General features: G+C 44.1%; 1 protein-coding gene across 2 annotated transcripts in view; it reads right to left on the bottom strand.

The window, feature by feature from the left end:
* The window catches only part of CNIH3 (cornichon family AMPA receptor auxiliary protein 3), an 84661-nt gene extending 60892 nt beyond the window's left edge, over positions 1–23769 (bottom strand). For both annotated transcript variants that reach the window (XM_063125595.1, XM_063125596.1), the window contains exon 1: positions 23689–23769. In XM_063125595.1, coding sequence (XP_062981665.1) covers positions 23689–23769 — 81 coding nt within the window. The remainder of the gene's footprint in view (positions 1–23688) is intronic.
* Between the last annotated feature and the right edge of the window lie 1281 nt (positions 23770–25050).

Below are 25050 nucleotides of genomic sequence, written 5' to 3'. Positions count from 1 at the left end.
GGTACTAGACTTGATCATCAGCAAAGATGCAGTATCATAGAATCATAGAACAGTAGAATTGGAAGGGGCCTATTTTGCCTATAAGGCCATAAAGACCAACCCCCTGTTCAGTGCAGGAATCCACCTTAAAGCATTCCTGACAGATGGCTCATTTGTCAGTAACTGTTTTCCAGGATATGCTGGGGAAAACTCAGAACTGTGAAGAAATGCATTCCTTTCAAAATATTTTCTTATACAACTGATTCTTCCAAAATTGCTGCAATATAACTGTGAATTTATTCCAACATATCAATGCCACTAAATGTTAATTGCAATCAAATTTCTTTATGCAAACTTTGGATGAAAAACAACAACCATTTGCTATTTCCTTCCTTACTATAAGCTTCCGGCATTCAGAGTACCCACGTGCCTGCTCTATTTCATCTGGAATCTGAGAAAGGTAAAATGCAATAGGTCGAGCGAGTCTTCTATAATATTCCCAAACTTAAACAGGAATAATTAGGTGGAGTCTCCCCATCACCTTCTTCTGAAGCCTACCCTCCTGAAAGGGCCAGCACAATCATAAAATGCTGTTCTTCAACACTATCTCTGCCAAGTGATCAAAATGATGCCATGGTTGATGGCATCAAAAGGTGCTAAGAGCTACAGCACACAAAACAAAAAGGCATAACCCTCCTGTATAATATCTGCCATAGACTACCCAACAAGGTAACCCAGGTCACTCAAGTACAGAGCTGCTCTGTTACATATATTTGCACTAATAACTTTTGTCACCTTTAATTCTATTTCCCCCCATTATTTGTCCCAAGTTGTGTAACTTTTGCTCTTGTATGTTGCACTTTGCACTACACACTCATGCAAATAAAAATGCAAGGGTAACAGAAGGACATACCTTATGACAAATGACAGGCTGGAGGACATAGTAACAAACAGATGCACAAGTCTACTACTTGAAACATCAGGGTGATATAGATAGATAGATAGATAGATAGATAGATAGATAGATAGATAGATAGATATGCAAGTAAATCTACCTTGTTTTAAAATAAATTGTATTACTCTTCTTTTTTAAAGTAACTCTTTATGGATAAACATTGTAATGGTAAGCACATTATTACTTCTTTCAAGACAACATAAACTCAGGAAAACGTGCTGGCTGGTATTCAAGTCACATTAAAAGAGTTCTCTGCAATAAAAGAGCACATGAGACTCAGCATGAAAATTCATGGTTGAGTGGTGATGAAGATTCAAAGACATTTGGAACATCTGGAGCTGCTCATGAGTTGATGATAGTAACCTGCTTATGTTAAGAGTTGCTCCCAAGATTAAGGGCAGCTTCATACACTACAATTTCCTAGGCAGAGCTAATTAAAAAAAATGCTTAAGCGCAAATGCTACTTGTTGTGCTGCACTTCACACATTTCATTGCACATGTATTTTTCTAAACAATGTTAATCTCTGTATAGGAAAATTATAAGATGTGAAGCCATCCAAATCGATCATAGCACAAATTAGTTCACCCAAAACTGTTGTTCTTACACACACCCAAATACACAGTCTGTTTTAATGCCACTTGTTTTAATTTTGTGGGAAACAAAATTGCTTATGTTATCAGGAATGACCTATGTTTAGATTATAAATACATTAGAGTAAATAATATTTAACGTGAAGCATTTATTTTAAATAGTACATAGGCCATTTCAAGATTACAATCATAAAACTAAGAAGCAGAATTATGCCCCATTATATTCCAGACAAATACTATTTTAGAAAAATTATCATTGATGTGGGGTTTCCAGAAAATTTTAAATTTAATTAAGCAAATTTGCATAGGTTTATTTGCATTGAAAAATTGTCAAGTTCGCATCAGAATTTTTTCAATTAGCATTGGAAAATTGCTAGAGAGTGATCTAATTTAGCATGTTTACTAAATACAAGTGAACCACCCAGAGAGCTTTAGCTATTGAGTGGTATAAAAATGTAATAAATAAAATAAAATAAAAATAAACAATAACGCTAAAAAAAATACCCCATGTTATTTTTCAGCTCAAGTATTTGACCTGAAATATTTGAGGAAGGAAGTTAAAACACACTTAATGTGATATTATATTATATAAACATTTTTATTAGTATACTTGTAAAAAAATTAAAGACAATAGTGAGCATTTCCCTTACATAATTTAAATGTAAGAAAGAAACAAAGGTAGTGAAAACTGCTGTTTCAGCTTTCTCCAGTCTGGTACCTTCCAGATAAGTTGGAAGTACACCTCCCAGGTGTCTGGGGATGCTGGGAGTTGTAGTCCAACACATTTGGAAGACAGCAACTTGTGTACATTTTGTGCAACTAGTGTTTGTGTACAACTAGTTGTACAACTTGTGTACAACTAGTACATTTTAGCATGGAACAAAGAACGGTGCCTGTTATGCTGACAAAGGCCTTTGCTAGACCTAAGGTTTATCCCGGGGTCATCCCAGGGTCGTCCCTGCCTGCTCCCGGGATCCCCTGTGTGTCATTTACATGAACAGGGATGACCTCGGGACGATCCCGGGATAAACCTTAGGTCTAGCTAAGGCCACACTCTCATCTATTTCAACAGAGTTCAATTCTCATTTACTAAAGTTGCTGTCACTATTTATTAGTTCCATTTCACAATCAGTCATATATGTATCTGAAGGCATATATGTATTCTCTCACATACTTCCTAGGGATAATGACCTGAAAAACATTAAATACAATTTTGAAACTGTCAGGCTCAGCTAATGTGGTATTTGCAATTGGCATCCATTCATTGTTATGGAATGGATATTTTTCCACAGAAAAAGAAAGCAGTGCAAATTTTTCAGGAAATTTTTCTATCCCACATTACCGTCCCCTGTACAACCAAATAATATCTCAGCTAAAAAATGTTGACATAGCTTTTTTGCAGCTATTGCCATCCTATTTGAGTAATTAATATTGTTTTCTATTTATATGATTCTAAACAATTTGTTGGGTTGGATTTTTTCCCCTCTTGATTACTTTTGGCTTACTAAAATTAGTTGTTTGAATATGTTAAGTATAATTTTGCAGAGATCGTTAAAATGGTTGGCATACCAAGGACTTGTACAACTGAGGATTCACAGATTCATATCTCAGAATCATTATCCTACCCCAGTTAGGTTTTCCCCTCCCTCCCCTGTCTGTTACTGTGATTTTAGATTGTAAGCCATATGGCAGATTGTCTTGTTTTGTTTTATTCTGTACAGTACCATGAACATTGATGGTGCTTTATAAATAAATATTATTAATAATAATATCCTGAGAAAAAGGGCACGTTCGCACAACACACTAACCCACTGTGGGTGACAAGCTGTGCACTCTGGGCTGTTTTGTGAACCACCCACAGTACATGGTTTGTGCATCTGACAGATGATTGGGCTTGTTGTACAGGGTTATGTCCCGCCTCCATTCCCCTCAATCTTCCAGCCAGCTCCAACCTGCATCCAGGGGACTTGCTGGCAGAACCTGTCTCATGTGCCACCAAGTCCCATGTCCCTGCTCCAGTTGTGATCCTGACTGGAGCCCTTTATTTAAAAACATCTTTTCCTTTTTTTGTGCAAAAACAGGGCTGGGAATATTTTCCCCCATATTTGCCTGGCCCTTTGGAATGTGTGCAAATGCCCCCTTTTCTTTTCTTTTTTTAAAAAAGGTTATTCTCAGTTGCACACTTGCACAAGTGCAGCTATCCAAAATATAGAGGCTTGCCTGCTAAAGGACACCTGTTCAATCCCTAGCATCTCCAAGTAAGGCTGGAACAGACTCCTGTCTGACACACTGGAGATAGGAACATAGGAAGCTGCTTTATATTGAGAGCTCCATCATACCAGCGATTTATCGCACACTTGTCACTCACATGACATTGTCCACATCCTGCACTCATTTCACCTCTTTCCCTCCATGTCTGGTTTCTTTTTGGAGTAGGAAAAGTCTGGATTATTTTCCATCCCTACAAAATAAATGCGCTCCTCCCTCCCATGTAAGGCTGTCGTTGCATTCTATCCGACCATCCTGCACTTTGTTGGGAGCCTGTGTGTCTAACGCAGTCTCACTAACAAAGAGTAGGGCTAGGTGGTTCTCCGTTCAACCATGAAGGGAGAGGGAGAGAGGTCCAATTTAACTCTATGTTCTTACTCCTGAGTAGGCATTTTCACCTTAAAAGAAATGCGAAAAATGCACCCTCCTTGCCAGCAGTTCCCTCATTTTTAAAGATAAAGAGATCAAAATTGGCACAGTGATAGCTCTTAAAGAGGGCTTTAGCCACCCCAAGTTTGAATCAAGATTGGGTCATCCCTTAATTTTAAGGATTTTTAATGGAATTTAATGCTTACATCTTCATAAATTTTAAAGATAAAAAGATAAAAATTGGCACAGTGATAGCTCTTACGATGGGCTTTGAGCATGCCAAGTTTGAATCAGATTGGTTCATCCCTTGATTATTTAGGATTTTTTAAAATTCCACCCCTCAAACCCATTTTCCTGGTAGTCCACAAGTGCGAATGATCGATCTTCCTTACCTTTGATCATGCAAAGCTGTGCATCTCCAAGTTTATAAACTACAGATCTGCTGGTTCCCTTACTCAAGAGTAACTCCCATTGATTTCAAATGCATTTACATCCAAGTCATACTAAAATCAGATGCATGCTTACCTTTAAGTAGACCCCATTGAACAGAGACTTACTTCTGAGTAAACACATATAGAACTGACTTTTAATAGTGTGGTCACTCAGAAGCTTTTTTTTAAAGTCTAAAACAGTATACTGGAAAGAAGCCTCGGTGCAGCATCAGCACAGACTCGAGGGCTGGGGAGGGGGGGTTGCCGTGGTCTATAGGAATACAATCTCCTCTCTAGGCTTCCTGTTCAGTCGAGTGGTGGTCTGGAGTGTTTGTACTGTGTGTTGGGTACTCGGGACAGATTAGGGATTCTGCTGGTGTACCGTCCACCCCACTGCCCAACAGTCTCCCTGCCTGAGCTGACGGAGGTTGTCTCGGACCTGGTGTTGAGGACCCCCAGGATGGTGGTTCTGGGGGATCTCAACTTCCATGCCGAGGCTGCTGTATCCAGAGCGGCTCAGGACTTCATGGCTGCCATGACAACCATGGGGCTGTCTCAACATGTCATTGGCCCAACACATGCAAAGGGACACACGCTTGATCTGGTTTTCTCGACTGGGCAGGAGGATGGTGATCTGGAAGTGGGGGAACTAACATCTACCCCCTTGTCATGGTCAGATCACTTCCTACTGAGGTTTAGACTCTCGGCGGCCTTTCCCCTCTGCAAGGGTGGGGGGCCTATTAAAATGGTCTGCCCCCGGAGGCTAATGGATTCCGATGGATTCCAGAGGGCTCTGGGGGATTTTCCTGCTGATATGGCCGGTGCTCCTGTCGAAGCCCAGGTCGCTCTGTGGAATGCAGAGATGACTCGGGCGGTTGACATGATCGCGCCCAAGCGTCCTCTCCCTCTGAGCAGAGCCCGGTCAGCTCCTTGGTATACACCTGAGCTGAGGGCAATGAAGCAAGAGGGGAGACGGCTAGAACGCAGGTGGAGGAAAACTCGTGCTGGGTCTGATCGAACACGGGTTAGAGCTCACTATCGAGCCTACTCTGTGGCGGTGAGGGTGACAAAGAGGCAGTTCTTTTCCATCAGCATTGCGTCTTCTCAGAGTCGTCCGGCGGAGCTTTTCCGAGTGGTTCGTGGCCTGTTACACTCTGGGCCAGGGCGTGAGATAGTTGAACCCTCGGTAGCACGCTGTGACGAGTTTGCACGGCACTTTGGAGATAAAGTCGCTCAGATTCGTCATGAATTGGACACCACACTTAATGCAGCTCCACTAGTAGAGGCGTTCAGAGCGCCGTCCGGTTCAGTTTTATTGGATGAGTTTCAGTTATTGAGGCCCGAGGATGTGGACAAGGTGCTTGGCCAAGTCCGGTCGACCACCTGTGTGCTTGACCCTTGACCCTCGTGGCTCATTACATCAAATAAGGAGGGGATCGCCGGCTGGGTCCAGGAGGTTGTAAATGCCTCCTTGAGAGAGGGAGTGGTGCCGGCCTCTTTAAAAGAGGTGGTAATTAGACCACTCCTGAAGAAGCCTAACCTGGACCCGGAGGATGTTAACAACTACAGGCCGGTGGCTAATATCCCTTTCCTGGGCAAGGTGCTTGAGCGGGTGGTTGCAGGACAACTCCAGGCACTCTTGAATGAAACAGATTATCTAGATCCATTTCAATCGGGTTTCAGGCCTGGTTTTGGAACGGAAACTGCCTTGGTCGCCCTGTGGGATGACCTCTGTCGGGAGAAAGACAGGGGGAGTGCGACCCTGTTGGTTCTCCTAGACCTCTCAGCGACCTTCGATACCATCGACCATGGTATCCTTCTGGATAGGTTGTCTGAGCTGGGAGTTGGAGGTACTGCGTTGCAGTGGTTCCGCTCCTACTTGGATAGCCGATTCCAGAAGGTGGTGCTGGGGGATTATTGCTCTGTGCCGTGCCTCCTAAGCCATGGGGTTCCGCAGGGCTCTATTTTATCCCCTATGCTGTTTAACATATACATGAAGCCGCTGGGGGATGTTATCAGGAGATGTGGACTGAGGTGTCATCAATATGCGGATGATACCCAGCTCTACCTTTCCTTTTCATCAAGCCCAGGTGAGGCAGTGACTGTTCTGAACCAGTGCCTGGGCACGGTAATGGACTGGATGAGGGCTAACAAACTGAGACTCAATCCAGACAAGACGGAGGTACTGTTAGCGGGTGGTTCATTTGTCCGGCGAGGTGATGTTTGCCCTGTCCTGGACAGGGTTGCACTCTCCCTAAAGGATCGGGTCCATAGTTTGGGGGTGCTCTTCGATCCAGAACTGTCACTTGAGGCACAGGTGAACTCAGTGGCAAAGAGCACCTTTTATCAGCTTAGGCTGACATACCAACTACGCCCTTATCTGGACAGTAATAGCCTAGCTACAGTTATCCATGCTCTGATAACCTCTCGTTTGGATTACTGCAATGCGTTATACATGGGGCTGCCTTTGAAAACGGTCCGGAAGCTTCAGCTGGTACAAAACAGGGCAGCCTGTTTACTAACAGGGACTGGCTGGCGAGATCACATTACGCCAGTCCTTTTACAACTTCATTGGCTGCCAGTCCAGGTCCGGGCCCGATTCAAAGTGCTGGTATTGACATTTAAAGCCCTAAACGGTTTGGGGCCAGGTTATTTGAAGGAACGCCTCCTCCCATATGTACCTACCCGGACCTTAAGATCATCTACAGGGGCCCTTCTCCGTGAGCCCCTGCCAAAGGAAGTGAGGCAGGTGGCTACTAGGAGGAGGGCTTTCTCCACTGTGGCACCCCGGTTGTGGAACGAGCTCCCCAGAGAGGTCCGCCTGGCGCCTACACTGTACTCCTTTCGTCACCAGCTGAAGACCTTTTTATTCACTCAGTATTTTAACACTTAATTTTAACTTAAATTTAAATTATACTGTTTTAACTCTGTATTTTAACCTTATATCAATTTTGCTGCGTGGTTTTATCCTGGTTGTGCTTTTTATATTGTATTTTGTATTTGTGTTTTTAACTTGTTGGTTGTTTTATGATGGTTTTAATTTTTGTGAACCGCCCAGAGAGCTTCGGCTATTGGGCGGTATAAAAATGTAATAAATAAATAAATAAATAAATAAATGCTCTGCAACCCTATGCTTACTTCTGAGGACTTACTTCTGTTTACTCAGCGGCTCTCCAGGTTTTCAGGAAGGATTCTTTCCTTGCCCTAAGTGGAGAAACTGAGGATTGAACCTGGGACTTCCTGCATGCAAAGCTTGTCCTTTATCTAGCGTGACCATATGAAAAGGAAGACAGGGCTCCCGTATCTTTAACAGTTGTATTGAATAGGGAATTTCAGCAGGTGTCCTTTGTATATCGAGAACCTGGGGAAATTTCCTCTTCCGCACACCAGTTAAAGCTGCAGGTGCCCTGCCCTCTTTTAAATCTGGTCATTCTAGTATAGTTCCTGCAGCTTTAACTGTTGTGATGAAGAGGGAATTTCACCAGGTGCGATATGCATACAAATGAAACCTGCTGAAATTCCCTTTTCTATGCAACTGTTAAAGATACAGGAGCCCTGTCCTCTTTTTCATATGGTCACCCTACCTTATTATTATTATTATTTATTTATATAGCACCATCAATGTACATGGTGCTGTACAGATTACACAGTAAATAGCAAGACCCTTCCGCATAGGCTTACAATCTAATAATACCTCTATCACACTGAGCTATGGACCCTCTGCCACTAGTCAGTGTATATGCAGGGGTAAGCACCCTGATGCCCTCTAGATTTGTTAGGCTACAACATCAATCATCCCTGACCATTGGCCATGCTGTCTGGGGTGATGGAATTTGTAGTGGGAACGGCCAGCATACGATTACTTCCAAGTTCCTAATGGCCCCTACAAGTCTATGATCTTCCAAATTTCCACTTATACCTATAGATACAGCAGTACATATTATATGTAGATGAGATCATTGTTTGGTAAAGGTCTTTCTACCCCCCACAATGTCTAGTCCCAACAGGTGGGGGAGCAAGTTATAAATCCAATTAACTGTGAATGCATTTTCTGGTTGTACGAATAGAGATTTTTGAGGCTTAACATTTTCCTCGCCCATTTTGCAATTTTTAAAGGTAGATGAAAAGTGTGTGGGAGAGATGTACTCTGGTATTCTTCTGAGAATACAATTAACTCCCAATGATTTTAATGGCTGTTATTCTCATAACCTGTATACCACTGAATTAATACATGAAACTGAAGAATCGCTTAAGACCCTGGTAAATTCACCAAATCCTTTGTGGCTGCTGAACTGCAAGCAATTAACATAAAAGATTGATGTAAAAGACAAGCAATTAATGACTTTTCATATGTCCCCCATAAATCCCATATTACAAAATGGGTCATGTTAGTTGAAATGGTTGTTTAAACGCTGAACAGGCTGTTGATAGCTAAGCACTAAAAAGCATTTGTGGCGCAATAGCACCCAAATAGGGGGCTGAGTAAGCTGTAAAGATGGTATAGATACTCTGTGTTATTGCTGTTACTATAGTTTATTAATCAGAAATCACAATTTGAGCCTGAGGGCCAGTTCACATACTTATCAGACAGAGAATCCTCTAGACGTGATAGGATAGCAGGACAAAAGAAACAAAAATTCTTGAACTTCTTTTTTAAAAGTTTAAATCACACAGCCCAAGACCATAATATCTATTGGAGCACCTCTCTCAGTATGAACCTACCCATACACCAGTAGAAGCTGGTGGTTCCTATTTTGATGGGGCTGTAAATCCATTCTGGGTTTCAGATTGTAAGCCTATGCGGCAGGGTCTTGCTATTTACTGTGTTATCTGTACAGCACCATGTACATTGATGGTGCTATATAAATAAATAATAATAATAATAATAATAATAATAATAATAATAATAATAATACAGTCAAAAGCAGCCAGAATTCCAAAGGAGCTGTCTGATGTACTGAACCCATTAGAAATTGCTCAGCAAAGCCTATAGGAAAGGAGCTCCACAATTGTGGAAAAACAAATCTATCCACTTTAAGCTAGAACCCTTGGTGCATGAATAGTATTGTTAAAAAGATGCTCATATGACACATTCTGAAGTCGCAACTTTTGAAACTCGCAAAGGTGTAGCAGGTAAGAATTTAATTACTCAACTCTTGTTAGGAATTCTGAAAGATGCTTGCAGACCGAGGAGTTTTCAGGTGTCAGACAGACTGAATCAACGTGCCTTACACCTACATAACACATGGGGACTGTGGCAAACTCTGTGCTGGTTGCTACTAGTCCAAATAGGAAATCAAAGACTAGAAAACTCAAGTCGCTCAAAAGCATGACTGCATAATTTGCAGGCTTATTTCTTCTACTTCTGATCCAGTGCTACGCCATGGAACCAGCTGTGAAGGAAAGTGATGTCTTAGGGCGTTACTAGACGAGGCTCTAGCGCGCGTTACCTTCCGCAGTCACGTCGAGGCTTCCAGATGACGTTCACGAGGATCCGCCGTTATCCTGCGGCGAAGCCTTTTTCTCCCGACTTTAAAAAAGTGAGTTCTAGTGCGCCTTTTCCTGCCGTCCCGCGGTAATTTGGAGTACGTGTGGGAGGATGTGAGGTCACTGCGGTCCGCACTGGGCAGGAAAAGGCGTGCTAAGGGGGAGTGGTCAGCGGCTTCGGTCAAGCCGCCTCCGCCATTTGCGCGCAGTCTGCCAGCTGGGGCAGCGCGGCGGAGCGGCTTTTTTTTTTTACTCACCCACTGATAGTTTGCGCAGGAACGGAGGAACGGAAAAGTGGCTAGAGTGCTGCTGGGGTGTGTGGGGGATGGGTGGGGGATGTGCGCCTGTTCTAGTGTTTTTTTTTTATTTCCCCAGTGACAGTTTGCACAGGACCGGAGGACCGGAAAAGTGGCTGGTGACTCCTTGCGGTGGGCAGCTACCGTGGCCGCATAATGGCGGTGCTGTACGCTGCCTGTTAGTGTGGGTACCAGGCTGGCAGAGGGCAGAGCTGTTTGTGGGCTGCTGCCATGGCTACGGCCAGATGTGGGTTGGCTCCTTGGGATGGGGCACAGGGCACAGAGGCGATCATCGCCGCCGACACCTCAGAGGCATGATGGGAGATGTAGGCACAGAGTGCCCATGCAGACGATTGACCTCGGGTCATATTACACCCGCCATGACCCCCATCAGGAAGTGAGCGCATCAATGTTGACCCTCAACAGCACCAGCAGCACTTCAGCTGGCACTGGCACTGCCGCCGCCGCTGCCGCCGGGGCCGGCGGCGGCATCGCTGACGGCTGCGCAAGTTTGCGGTCTTTCGGACGTGCGCAAACCGTGCAGCGAGCGGAAAAAAAAGCCGCGGCAATCAGGCCGGTGTGGCTGCGCAACCGTGCTCACGGCGGCAGCAGCACAACCGGCGCAAACTTCCGCCACAAATCGAAGGCAGGTGTGGAGCATGAGGCGTCACGGCTGAACGGGAAAAGCCGCTTTCACCGCTCCTCAACGACGGAACACCCGGTAGGTCTAGCAACGCCCTTAAGCTCTTACTGCCCATAATTAAGCTTTAAGAGACGCATTTCAACTTTTTAGGCTAGGGGGGGCTGGGAGAACTACACAAAAGCCATGAAACCATCCAATGATCAATAGTTGGGAGGGGGCAAGGGAAGGGGGTCACCCGGCCCAGAGAGCCCAATTTGGCACCCAGGCCTGTGGTTCTATACCCTTGCTCTAGGGTATGTGTTTCATCAGAGATTGAGAGGTTTTACACTTTGTATAATGTAATTTAATGTGTTTAATTTTTTTGTAAACCACCCAGACAGCTTCCGCTATGAGGTGGTATAAAAACATAATAAATAATAATAAAAGCACTTCACATGAATTATCTAGATGTAATCTTCACAACAAACCCTTCTAAGACAGGAGTGGGCAACAAGGTATATGCCTTGTTTCCCAGCAGAATTACACCCCCCACCTCACCCAGCAAACAGGTTTTTGCCAGGCCGTGGCGAGTGTGATTCTCCTGGGAAACATGGTGTGTGCTCCCCAGGCACCTTGCTTCCCAGCAGAATTGCTGAGAATTCGCCATTCCAGCTGCAGTAGGAGCTATGGAGGCAGGGAACTCAGCTAGGGCTGCAAAAGCCCCCTGGGAGGGCCACATGCAGCCAAGAATCACATGCTGCCCCCACCTCTGCTCTAAGAGAAGTCAGTACTTGTATTATCCATGTTGCAGATAGGGTGGGTGGGGGCTGAGGAATGGCTTGCCTAAGGCCATCGAGTGAGCATGGCATTACTGAGATTCAAATCAGGGTCTTTCTGATTCATAGCTCAGTCTCTTGGCCGCTATGCTATACTAGCTCCGATAATATCACAAAATACTTGGTATATTAGTATAAATATCAAATTTATGCTAATATATCAAATTTTTGTTAATGTCAACTAGCTGTTTAAAATTAAACATTTCCTAGAAAAATGAGGATAATTATAATTTTACTTTTCTCCTTAATTGCTTAGGAAAAACAAGAGAGCACAGCGCTAGCACTCCCATATAACATTAACAATACATTCAATTTAGTCACAATTTTCTTCCTTCAGATATATAATGTTTGTATTTATGATGCTAAATTGTCTTACAGTAAACTTTCTGGTTCCTTTTCTTTTTCCTTTTCTTTTAATGTTAATTTCACCACAGATTTGACTCAATGAATCTCAGAGTCCATACCAGGTTTTTAAATGATTTGTTTATTAAGAGATAACTTGAGTTATCATTAAAACGCACTAGTGAAAGTCGTTGCATAGCAACACATTTTAAGAACATACAATATCCAGGGAACTGGCAGAAAAAATGGAGAAAGGTGCCATGTAACTATGTAGCAACACTATCTATCTAAAGTTGTGCAATCAAGGGCCTCTTTAGATTAAGGGTAAATTGTGTTTCCTTACTGGGCTTTGCTTCCTGTTTCTCTTGCACAATCATATGGGGCTGCATTATAGGGGCAGAGAGGGGTGACCATGTGATCTGTAATGGAAAACTTCCCCTCCTCTCGCTGCTCATAGCCCTGAATGGGACAGCAGCACCTAGTGGGTGTTTTTTCAACTTCCCCTGCACATGGTAGGAGATCCCGAGATATTTCAGCAGAATTGGGATATCACAGGTTGTTGGTTTTTAAAAAATTGAATTACCGGGGGAATTACCGGGGGAAGTGTGGGAGACATGGAGGAAATTGCTGACGCCGTCAAAAGGACCTGCGAACTTCCATGAGTGGCCAGTCATGAGCATGCCTTATTTCGCTCGTGTGAAGAAGCCTTTTGTCTTATCAGTTTAGTTGAATTAAAGCATGCTTAACTGGACCCTGGATTGTGGCTAGTACAAGATTTATTAAAATACATTTTGCGGTGGGGGGGAGAATGAGTTAGTGAGACTCACTAACTGCAGTAAAACTTTGGCAGTGGAAAGAAAAGTGTAAGACAACTTCCCCAACCTGCTGCCGTCCAGATGTGTTGGGACTACAACTCCCAGCATCCCCAGCCAGCTGGGAGTTTTAGTCCAAGAAATCTGGAGGGCTCCAGGTTGGGGAATGCAGATGTAAGAACCAATCTTTGCTATTGATAACAAACTAGGCTGTGTCCAGTTGGCAGTTTCCTCAATGGCTGATTTTGTACAGCAGTGCTAACCTGGCAGTGCAGAACACAGCTACCTTAAGGCAACAGAGGTGAACCTTTGGCCCTCCAGAGGTTGTCGGACTGCCATTTTCATCAGCCCCAGTGAGCAGACCCAATGGTCAGGCATGATGTGAATTGCACCATTCCCCAGCTCTGTCTTAAGGAAGTGGTGCCAGTGGAAGCTGATGGTGCTGATCTCAGTGGAGCTGTGAATCCATTCTGGGGCCTAATCTACACCAAGCAGGATATTGCACTATGAAAGCGGTATATAAAAGGCAGGAGCCACACTACTGCTTTATAGCAGTATTGAAGTGCACTGACAACTGTTGGGGCCCATTGACACATACCATATACACCTTTTATTCCGCTATCCTGCTTGGTGTGGCTCATGCCTTTTATATACTGTTTTCATAGTGCAATATCCTGCTTGGTTTAGATTAGGCCTCGGTTTCAGTCAGCACTCTATAAGAGCTATCCAAGGCACTGGAGCACTTTGGCTAGCGCCTTTAGACTTCTAAGTGAAACCCAGCACGGATTCACCACCCCCTGACATCGAAGGCACAGCCTCCACTGGCTTTTGTACTAAAGGCACCCTTTGCACCAATTCTCCTAGTTTCTGGTTCTGCGTAGGGACAGGTAAACCCAGATATCAAAGAGCCCTCTGGCTAGAGGGATCCCTTTAAATGCTGCCATATGCAGGGGAATATGAAGCACTCTTCATGTGAGAAGCAGGAACAGAGGGTGTTTGAGATCTTTCAGAATCACGGTCAGATGATCAGACAGCACATGTGGACAGGAAATAGCACTGGTTTCCAAATTCACATTTTTAATTCAGAGATTGTGTTTCACACACTCCACATTTCCTGTGAAACCCTTTTCACAAATCCTGAAGAAACGACCAAGCCTGAAACAGAACAGGTTTTGATGATAATTTCTACTTGTGTGAGACAGATGATCTCACACATTAACTTGGTTTAAAATATATATATCTAAAATGGGGGAGTTCCCCCACATACACACACACAAAGCAAATGCCAGATTTTCCTTAGGACCAAAGCAGGGGAGGAAAAAGCAGGACTCTGCTTTGCGGCAGGCAAAAGGTCCTTTTGTCAGTCACTGCTTTCCCCCTAGTACTGCTGCTTCTCTTCCAGCTCCAGCTCACTTCTTCTGCCAGCGTGACCCCTTCATCCCTAAGCTAAGTTTGTTGTTGTATTTTTATGAATTGTTGCGAACCAGCCAGAGAACTTCAACTATAGGGTGGTATAGAAATGAAATTAATAATAAGAATAATAAGAATAATAATAATAATAATAAGAAGAAGAAGAAGAAGAAGAAGAAGAAGAAGAAGAAGAAGAAGAAGCAATTGTTAATTCATATCATTCCTTTCTGGTAATTGGATCGTAATATTGCAAAAATTCAGCTCTGAGGTTTCCATTGCCAGCCTTGAAAAGAGGAAACCACTAGATAAAAGTTGACTTTACATTTCCAGCTATGAAAAGAAAAAGCCACTACATAAATGCTTATACAGTGACCTGGTTCACACAATCATTTTCAGCCCTAATGGCTTAAAAAAGCCACTGTGGTTTGCCGCACATGCGTGCCAGTCGAATGCCAGCTGGAATTCCTGGTCAGAATGTCTAACCAATGGTGTTGCTTGTTGGTACAGGGGGCAGCAACCATCAAACAACCCAACAACAGCCCATGCGGTCTTTGAGACTGCTGCCCTTTCAAATGAGCCATGTCACCCAGGTTCAGATGATAGATGCATGGTGGGGTTAACAAGCTTGCAAACTGGGTCAATGGCTGCTGAGTAAAACAAAAGCAAAACAAAAGGCTTTTTGCCTTATTCACCGTGGTTAAAGCCATGGTTTAAGGTGTCTTCTGAATAGGGACGGTATTTACATGAATAGAAGATTGCAGTAGTAGTTCTGTAGATAAATGCCTCACTCTTACATGGTTTACAGGCACTGCACTGACATATAAATGCTCACAGGTTGACAAACATTTCGTTCAAATAAGGGGAAAGTGTGTTCAGTACCTACGTGTGAGTTATTTAGTAAGCATCCCTCACATATAATAGGAGCCGATACACGCACAAACAGTCAAAGAGAACAAAGAGTTACAATGCAATCCTGCTTCCTCTGAGTTGTCTATGGGATTGTAGCATCATGGACCTTACTTCTGAGTAGACATACATAGGATTGCACTGTTCATCTTCTCTTCTTTTATATACAAATGGAATGAAACTTTTAGGATTTGTTTCACCTCTATCTGGGATGGTGAAAACTTTGACTGCCATGTTGAACCAAAAAGATGGCAAATAAAAACAAACAAACCTCACATCATGATTCAGCACTGCAGCAAGCAGATTTTAACCACACAACAGCCATGTTTTCAGACACTTCTTTTTTAAAAAAAAGCCCCAACATTGAAAGAAAGAAAAAACATGTTAAAAGTATGGGAAAAAAAGAACAAGCACAGTTTGAGGCCAGGGAAGATTAGTAGGCTGTGTTATAGGCCTGCCCCCACCTCTGGGGCAGTGCCATCTAAGGGGGCTGGAGTGGACAGACCCTTCCCTCTGGGGTCTATAGTGGAAGACCATGGCAGGGGCCATGCCTAAGGGTGCATCATGTGAAGGCCAGCAGGCTTGCCTTCACTCAGGCAAGGCAGGCACAATGTGTCTGTGACAGCTGTGTAAGGCTGCTTGAAGGCTTCTCTGTATCAACCTAAAGGCAATTCCAACCTCTGTGAAGCCGGGTCCGTTCGCTGGTACTCTTTAAAGTAGGCTACATGCCTCCAGCCATTGCATATTGATTTCTACGTATTGTAGAATTCTCCTTTAAAGAGAGTTAACAATATGTTTTAACTAGTAGTGCTCAATTTTATGGAGATGTAATGTGGTTTTAATTGGATTATTTTAGTATGGATGATGAAGATGATGTCAATGATGATGAAAAGCAAAAGTAGCCGTGTTGGCCATAAAACAAATTCCAAAATCCATATTCTGTAATACCTTTATTAGGGCACCACAAAAAATCACAAAATGTGAAAGCTTTCAAGAATCCCAGATCTCTTCATCAGGTAAGATGTTAGCAAAGGAGGGGCGGGGAAATGGGAGAACAACATAAGAAGAGCCTTGCTGGATCAGACCAAGGGTCCATCCAGTCCAGCACTCTGTTCACACAGTGGCCAACCAGCCATCGGCCAGGGATGAACAAGCAGGACATGGTGCAACAGCATCCTACCGCCCATGCTCCCCAGCAACTGGTGCACATAAGCTTACTGCCTCAGGAAAATGTGCTGACTTGACACTCGAGTCATGGTGTCTGTGTGATTCAAGTCCCAAGATGGAGGGTGGGAATGTGGCTTCCGAAAGTTTCTCCAAAATGAAATTAGACCCTCAGGCTGAAAGAAATTCACCACCCTGACTCTAACAAGTCATTTGATGGTTACAGGGTGGAGACAATACTGAGTCACAGTTGGATTTTATATTTTCAGAAATGGGGAATCAAACATTTTCCCTTTTCCCAGGGGAAGCTCCAGGTCCAATGTGTAACCAATGACATGACCTTAATTTGAATGTCTGCACACACACCCTCCCTTACTCCATCTATTACTGTTGTTATTTTTTATGAAATCTTTTACACTGATATTTTTCATGTCATGATAAGCCAGATTTCATGCTGTCTGATTACTCCTGCAGCAAGTGGGAGCAGCTAAACAAATCTCAGGCCTTCAGTCTGTGCGAATTAGAACTCTAGCTTGTCTCGCCCCAAATAAGCCTGAAAATTAACCCACATTCTGTTCTTGGGTTATTCCTCTGGCTTGTCAGTAGAGAGACAAGCCGGAGTTCCTGGTTCACATGTCACACTAAACAAACAACAGAGGAAAGGTCTGTGGTTTGTTTGCAACTGGACCAATCAGGTAGCGTTCACAACACACTGATTAAAAACGAAAAGCCAGGATACATGTGAACCAGGCTAATGCCTTGAAGAGGCAATTGCACCCTAAAATGTATATAAGTCACATAATAAATAAAATAAAATAAAATAATAAAGCATTTTAAGGTCCTTAACTGGACGAATGCTATTTGGTACCCTGCTTGTGTAAACCTAGAGAGAATATTCCTGTTTCAATGAGTGAATTCATTTTGAATGGTGCATGCATGTGAACCACAGTGCACAGCATTATTTACTTATATAGTGATTATTCTATGCTGTGCAGTGACTCATAAAGGAACAAAGAGATAAACTTCTTTTCAGAAGGGTTTCTGCTGATATCAGAACAGTCCAAAAGCAATCACAAAGAATGTACTTCACTTTAAATCACTCTCCAAAAATGCTTCAAATAAGAATTTTTCATCTTTTAAAGGTTAGGTTGCTTTATCTCTCTCTCTCTCTCTCTCTCTCTGTGTGTGTGTGTGTGTGTTTCTGAGTGTGAGTCAAAGTAGAGTTCAAGTAACTAGATCTCTAGACTGTGGAGGACTTGTTTGTAAGAACACAGCCTTCAACTGGAACATTCTTACAGTTCTCTTTATCTTCTCCACCCCCAATGCCTATCTCTGTGGTGCTGAGTGCCTCTCCTTTTCCTTTGCCTCCCGCTTTCATCACCACAGATACTATTGTGGTGGCATTTTCCAAGCAGTCAGTTGTTATAGTTACTAGTTTAATTGCAAGAAGAACTCGGTGGCTGATGGAGTCAGAGTTCTCTTGCCCTTCACACTCTCAGAGCTGCTTTAACAAAGAAAAAACCATGGAGTGGGTGTGTATGTGTGTCACTACACTCCCATCCTCTAAAGGAGAATTGCTGAAAGGGGCATAGGTGAAGCCTAACCACATCACTCCCTTAGCACTGTGGTATTTAAAGACGTCCTATAAACCCTGCCCCCTTGTTAAATTTTGCCCCATTTCAACCCACTGAAATTAGCTAAAGGGAAAGTCAAAATATCTGATTTTCACAAAACATGGCATGATTTTATTTTAAATAAACCAGGGATATATGCAACAATATTTGTCAAAGCCCCCAATACATGTGGGCAGCACCAGATTGGGGAAATCAAAGTTAATGATCCCATTCCAATGAGAAAACGTAACTGCTTTTAATGTGATAGCAATGAAAGAAAGAAAATGCTTCTAAGTCTTCAGTCATCTCCTCAATGTAAACAGCACATGCCCCAATGTGACATCATCCAAGATGGTCATAGGGAATAGTTAAACCTGTTTGTTTATTTCGGAAAACAACTGCAGGTATCTTAACAAGGTTTGATCAAAGTGGATTCACTTTGGAAAGGAATAAAGGGGGATGTAACTTGGATGCGTCTTGATGGGGAACACTACTGTAGCCACTGTTATTATTATTATTATTATTATTATTATTATTATTTATTTATATAGCACCATCAATGTACATGGTGCTGTACAGAGTAAAACAGTAAATCGCAAGACCCTGCCGCATAGGCTTACAATCTAATAAAATTATAGTAAAGCAATAAGGAGGGGAAGAGAATGCAAATAGGCACTGGGTAGGGTAAACAGGCACAGGGTAGGGTAAAACTAACAGTGTAAAGTCCAAACAACATCAAGTTTTAAAAGCTTTAGGAAAAAGAAAAGTTTTTAGCTCAGCTTTAAAAGCTGCGATTGAACTTGTGGATCTCAGATGTTCTGGAAGAGCAATCCAGGCGTAAGGGGCAGCAGAGGAAAATGGATGAAGCCGAGCAAGGGAAGTAGAGACCCTTGGGCGGGCGAGAAACATGGCATCAGAGGAGCGAAGAGGACAAGCGGGGCAATAGTGTGAGATGAGAGAGGAGAGATAGGAAGGAGCTAGACCGTGAAAAGCTTTGAAGGTCGAAAGGAGAAGTTTATATTGGATTCTGAAGTGAATTGGAAGCCAATGAAGAGATTTCAGAAGTGGAGTAACATGGTCAGAGCGGCGAGGTCTATAGAGAATTCCAACACTTTTTCCTATACCATAATGCTTTTTCTTAAGAACATAAGAAGTGTCATGCGGTATCAGACTGAAGGTCCATCTAGTCCAGCACTCTTCACACAGTGGCCAACCAGCTGCCGACTAGGAACCAACAAAGCAGGACATGGTGCAACAGCACCCTCCCACCCATATTCCCCAGCAACTGGTGCACACAGGCTTACTGCCTTGGATACTGGAGGTAGCACACATATTCTTCCCCTATAATAAAGCCATAAAGTAGCTCTCCATAAAAGTGAGTGCAACCCCATTAGGTTAATGGGAAAGTGTTCAGAGATAAATCCTCTTGACTGGGAGAGGACACTTTCGCCTGTCACAGACTTTAGCCCTAACGGGGTATGCAGTGTGTATGAAATGATGGTTCCCATCTGGAGCTTATTATCTCTTCTTTAAAAGTGATGGGGAATGCATGGAAAATATTATGGGGTCTGCAGCACTGGAGCATGCTGTCATGCATATCTAATGAAGATAGAGTGACACAGTGTTTAGTAGGCATGGGCTATTTCATCCAATTGGCACACTATAATACCATGCGGCTTCTATATCTATATTGATGACATGTAAATCAAAGCTACTGAAAATCTAAGAACTACTTTTCTAGATGTTAGAAAATCTCCAGCCTAAACACATAGGTAGCAACATTTTAGGTGGTATTAGGGGAAGGGCCTTCTCTGTGGTTGCTCTCCTGCACATCTTTGGAATACCCTCCCCCTTGACACAAGCCAGTCCTCACCCCTCTTTGCTGGTTTTTAGAAGAGTCCAAAAACTGCATTAGTCCAGCCTGCTTTGGGGTGATTTTACTGCACTGTGTTTTAATAAATAATGATTTAATGAGCTACTGATCTGTTAATGTTACTTAATGTTGTTTTGTTTTTTATTGTTTTGATAGATTGCAATTGTACTATATTGTTTTACCAGTTAACTTGTAAGCCAGCTTGGGAGGCTGAATATCCTAAAAGGGGAGATAAAAATCCATTAAATAAATAAATAAATAAAGCCACCAGAATCTCCTACTTGTGCCAGTATCCCATTCTTTATCATGCTGCAAAGTGAAGCACTGATCTTGAGTGCCACATTTATTCCCACGTGGACCCCATGTGGGATATGAGTGTTTTGTGCCTGGCCATGCCCACCACAGCAGCTATTTTGTGAATGGGCAAGCCCCCTGTAAGCCATTTTGTGAGAGTACCCACAACATTCTCTGAAAATTTCAAATGTGCCCACTGGCCAAAGAGGTTGAGAAGCCCTGGTTTAGCTGGATTTCTCAGGAAGAAAGGTGGTAACTCAAAAATTAAGATTAATTGTTACGTTACTTCTGCACTGGTGTCCCAAGAAAAGAACATGTTCATTTTAAAAATTGAGTGCCTTTAAAATTAATTGATATCCCACTTTCCACTAAAAACAGTGCTCTAGTACAGAGTTCACTAACATACATACCCTTCATAAACCCCATGCATGTAAAAGAAATGTGAAAGCTACTGAGGCTTTTAAAAAGTCACAAAATACTTGCATCCAGTTGTCTGCCTTTTTATTTTAAAGGCACAAGTATAGTCACTGAAGTCACTAAAAACAACAACCAAACTTCTAGTTCTCCATTTGACCAAGGGCTCATCACAACTTAGTACTAATTAATTAATTAATTGAGTAAATGGTCCTGGAAATATGAAGCAATAACCTCTGACCATATGCAGAGTGCCTCATGAGTAAATAACCACAATCCATTTCAAAGTTATAAAGAAGGCTGATAGACACTGCGGCACCAAAATTCAGACCAAGAAGGTCATAACCCTAGTATGCATACTTAGCCTGGCTGAGGGATGGCGGAAGTTGTAGGACCATCAACTGTTGACACTGAGGGCAAAGCTAGACAGAGGTTGGATGTCTGTGGTTGGATCTTCCTTCTCTTTTTAATTTATTTTAAAAGCAGCCAGTAAGGATTAGATCATGAACACAGTATTGGAGTAGGGAAGATTAACACGCCTATTATTTTACTTATGAAAATTCTCCCCCCACCCCAGTGCAATTTCCCTCATTAGCGCTGCTGTTGAAATAGATTAAGAGAGACATGGGATACATCTCCACTGACTCATCTAGCTTGTCCCTTACAGGCAAGAACTAGCCTCAAGAACAGCACCTATCAAATGTTGATACCTGTAATTTCTGGCAAGAGATCCGGATGAGCAAAAGTTTCTGATGACCTGGCCATTAAGAATAGCATCCCATCGTATTTTGGTGTCTACATACCAGAGTTTTTCAGATAGGAAAGTCTGTCTTTTTTTTAATGGTTACTTGTGTTCAAGAAATATTCTGCTTTTGCTATCCGTGGATATGAGAACAAGATGACCTTCTAGGAAAATCTGATTAATACAGAAAGCTATTTCCAAAAAGAGAAAAAAGTCATGAAAAAGCACCCTTTTGTCTGATTCCTATGAATCAACCACAAGAAGATATTGTTGTCCAGGCAGAAGACAGATTGAATAAAGCACACCTTGCCTAACTGTGTTTTGTTGCCCATGGGATGCTTTTGTCTAAATATTGTCTAGTTTATCTGCTTAAATAAAATGCTCCCTGGCCCAGAGAAAGAGGTAGAGATGGTATAAAGAACTGACTACTGACAAATACTAGTTTTGGAAGCTTAATACAACAAGGGGGAGCCCATATTGTAGTAGGGGATATGTGATTTATGTATGAAGTAGGGATAGAGGATTGATTATTATATTGACCCACCCTTTCTCCAATTAGTACAAGGGAGCATATATGGTACCCTTCTCTTCCCCACATTTTATCCTCACCACACATCTGCAGAGCAGCTTAGGCTAAGAAATAGTGACTGACCCAACATCACTCAGTAAGCTTCATGGCTGCATGGGATTTGAAACAGAGCTTCATGTCCCTAATCTCTAACTGCTGGTTTTCATCACTTGACCAACCATCAGAAAACCCTACCAGTAGGAAAATTTGACAAGTTTGTTACTTTGTGCCTGCATCTACTTGCCTTCCATTTTCACATGTGTGACATTTCGTGAGGCATAACTGCAATTCTATGCATAGCAACCTGGGATAAGCTACATTGAATTCAGAGGTACTTTTTTATTACATAGGTAATTACATACATGTAATCAATGCACTGGTACATCACTAAATTTCTCTGCATTTGGTTTGTGTACACAGTGGAGGCTGGGGGCTACCCATGCATTCACACACAAGTACACTCTTGCACATGCAACCTCTCCTCCTCTCCCTGCTTGCTGTGATCTCCCATCCCCCAGCAATCACCACTAAGATTGCTGATTCTCCACCACTATTTGCAGTGGGAAAACATTGATCTGGGAAGCCTGGTAAAAGTGGCTGGTGGTCTGCTGACTTTGGCAGCGGCATAGGAAGCAGTCAGAGGACACATGTCACCCCAGGGCCATCATGGTGAACATGATGGAGTGTCCACAGGACCTCCCCACATACGCATTCAATGAATATATTACAAGGGATAGCAGGATTGTACCCATGAACCATGCCTCCTCCATGCCAATGTGTGCACTGGCCTCCACATCTTTAGCATCAGTGTGAAGTACAGATTGTAGGCCCCAGGGGACTGCTCTATACAAACAGGAACCATAATTGGCCAGCGTTCACATTCACACGGAGAAGCCCTATGGCATCCTTCTCCAATCTAGTGCCCTCCAGATGTTTTGGACTTCATCTCCCATCAGCCCCAAGCAGTATGGACAATAGTCAGAAATGCTGGCAGTGGTAGTCCAAAACATCTGGAAAGCACCAAGTTGGAGAATGCTGCCGTATGGACATATATCTGTATGCATGCCCCCCCTTACCCTGATGCTGATCGAATGCACAACCACTAGATGTGGGTAGTTCCCATTACACACCCACCCAGGTGGCCAGGGGTCCTACTTTACAGAGCACAGTCCTCTATTTAAAGGTGTCCTCTATCTGATGGGCTTCCCAGAAGAACCACAATGAGGGCGAGCAGGGGCCTTGAAGTTGCCCACCAGCACCTGGGCAGCAGACCAAGAGGCACATAGGTCACTTGGTCAGTCCTCCCCACTATGGAGAAATGTATTTCTCTTTAAATTATAGTTATTCTTTCTAAATTTACATGTATACATGTGTATTAATATATGCAAATATTATGCAAATTGGCATCCTCTTTTTTTCCGGCAATGCGTAAATGGCCACCCCTCCCCCTCACACATTCCTTGAACGTGTGGGTGGGGGGGTCTTTGGAACACACACACTCCGACAACTTACAGCTTTGCCTTTGAAGCGATGGGAAAGCTCTAGCTGTAGCCTTTGCTCTACCACCCACTCCAACCCTCAGGCGATTCACGCGTAGCGTGTGAACCGTTCCTATGAAGAAGGAGGGAAGTCTAAGCAGAAGCTGCGATTGGTGGTGGGAAGATGAGTGGAATCCGAGGGCACGGGGAGGCTTGTTTTGGGGAAAGGTCTACTCACATGCCAGATAGCGAAGAAGATGAGGGCAGCGCACAGCACCAGCGACAGCATGTAGCAGAAGGCAGCGAACGTGAAGGCCATGGCGGGAGAAGCGCCTCGTGGAAGCGGCGCGCATGCACCCAACTCGGGAAGCCAGGCGCCTTCTCTGAGAGGCGGGTGGTCGCGAGGCGGGAAGAGCGGCTTCCTCCCCGGGTACCCGCGCAAACTCACTTCGGAAAACGGCCCCGCACGTAGGAAAGCAGCATCCCTCAGGCGTACTTGGGTGCGTGGTTTTAAACCGTCGGCAACAGGGCCCTTCCCCGCATTCTTCCTGAAGCAGTTGACCCGCTCCGGGGAGGTGGCGTGGCGGAGACGACGCGAGAGAGAGGCAGTCCCCGCGCCCCCAAACTGGATCAAAGTGGGCGAAAGAGAAAGTCATCCGAGATGGCGAGAAGGAGCAAACGCCCGAAAAGGAGAAGGGTTGGCTCAGGGCGCGAAGATGAGCCCACGAGGGATCCCAAAGCCAAGTGAAAAGTGCCTTGGAAAGCGGAGACTCTCCTCCTGCGCGCTCCGGCTTTCGCTGCGCCAATCCAAGGGTCTGAGCGGGAAGAAGGGAACGGGAGCCGTGAAAACGGCGCTCGATTCTGGCTTTCGGCTCCAGGAATGACGGCTTCTTCTACCCTCTCGAAGCGGGTCTGTCTCGGAGAAGTAGCGTCCCCCGGGCTGCTTCCCAGCCACTTCTTCAACAGGAGTTCCTTTGTTCCTCAGTCTCGCCGCAAACGAAGGGTCGGTCGCGCCGTTTCCTCGCCGCCACCGCCTGCATTCTCGCCTTCTCGGTGACCGTGTGAGGAAGTCGCCCACACGGAATACCGGCTGCTCGCTTTGGGGGAGAAGCCAGGACGCCGCCGTCCACCTGCTGCTGCCTGATACAAGGATCTTGGTCTGCCCGACTGTCTCTCTCCTTTGCAAATGGGCAGCCTCCCGGCTGCTCGCACACCTCCAGCCGCTCAAACTAGCCGGCGAAGAGGAGACGCCGGCGTGGACTGACTCCTCCTGCTCATGAAGCTGGGTTGCCTCCCCTCCAACTTGTGCGCGCTCGCCCGAGTTATCATAAGCCCGGAGGGAACCACGTGGCTCCTACGGGAACCTTGGATTATATATGTAGGTGGTCCCGGGGCCCCTTCCCCCGCTGCTCATCTACGCTAACCTGACATAGTGGGGCGGGGGAGGTGTCTTTTCTCTTCAGGGTCGTTTCAAGCCGTGACCGTTCGGAAAGTCATGGCGCCATGAACCATATTCCATCCCATTCCATACAAAAACAGCAACGAGCAGTGGAAGCTAGTGACTCCGGTTTTGGTGGGGCTGAGAATCCATTCTGGGTTT

This window comes from Elgaria multicarinata, chromosome 4 (genome assembly GCF_023053635.1).
Source record: "Elgaria multicarinata webbii isolate HBS135686 ecotype San Diego chromosome 4, rElgMul1.1.pri, whole genome shotgun sequence".
NCBI classification, from domain to species: Eukaryota; Metazoa; Chordata; class Lepidosauria; order Squamata; family Anguidae; genus Elgaria; species Elgaria multicarinata.
Note: the sequence above shows the minus strand (reverse complement) of the source record. Positions and strands in the feature narration are given on the sequence as shown.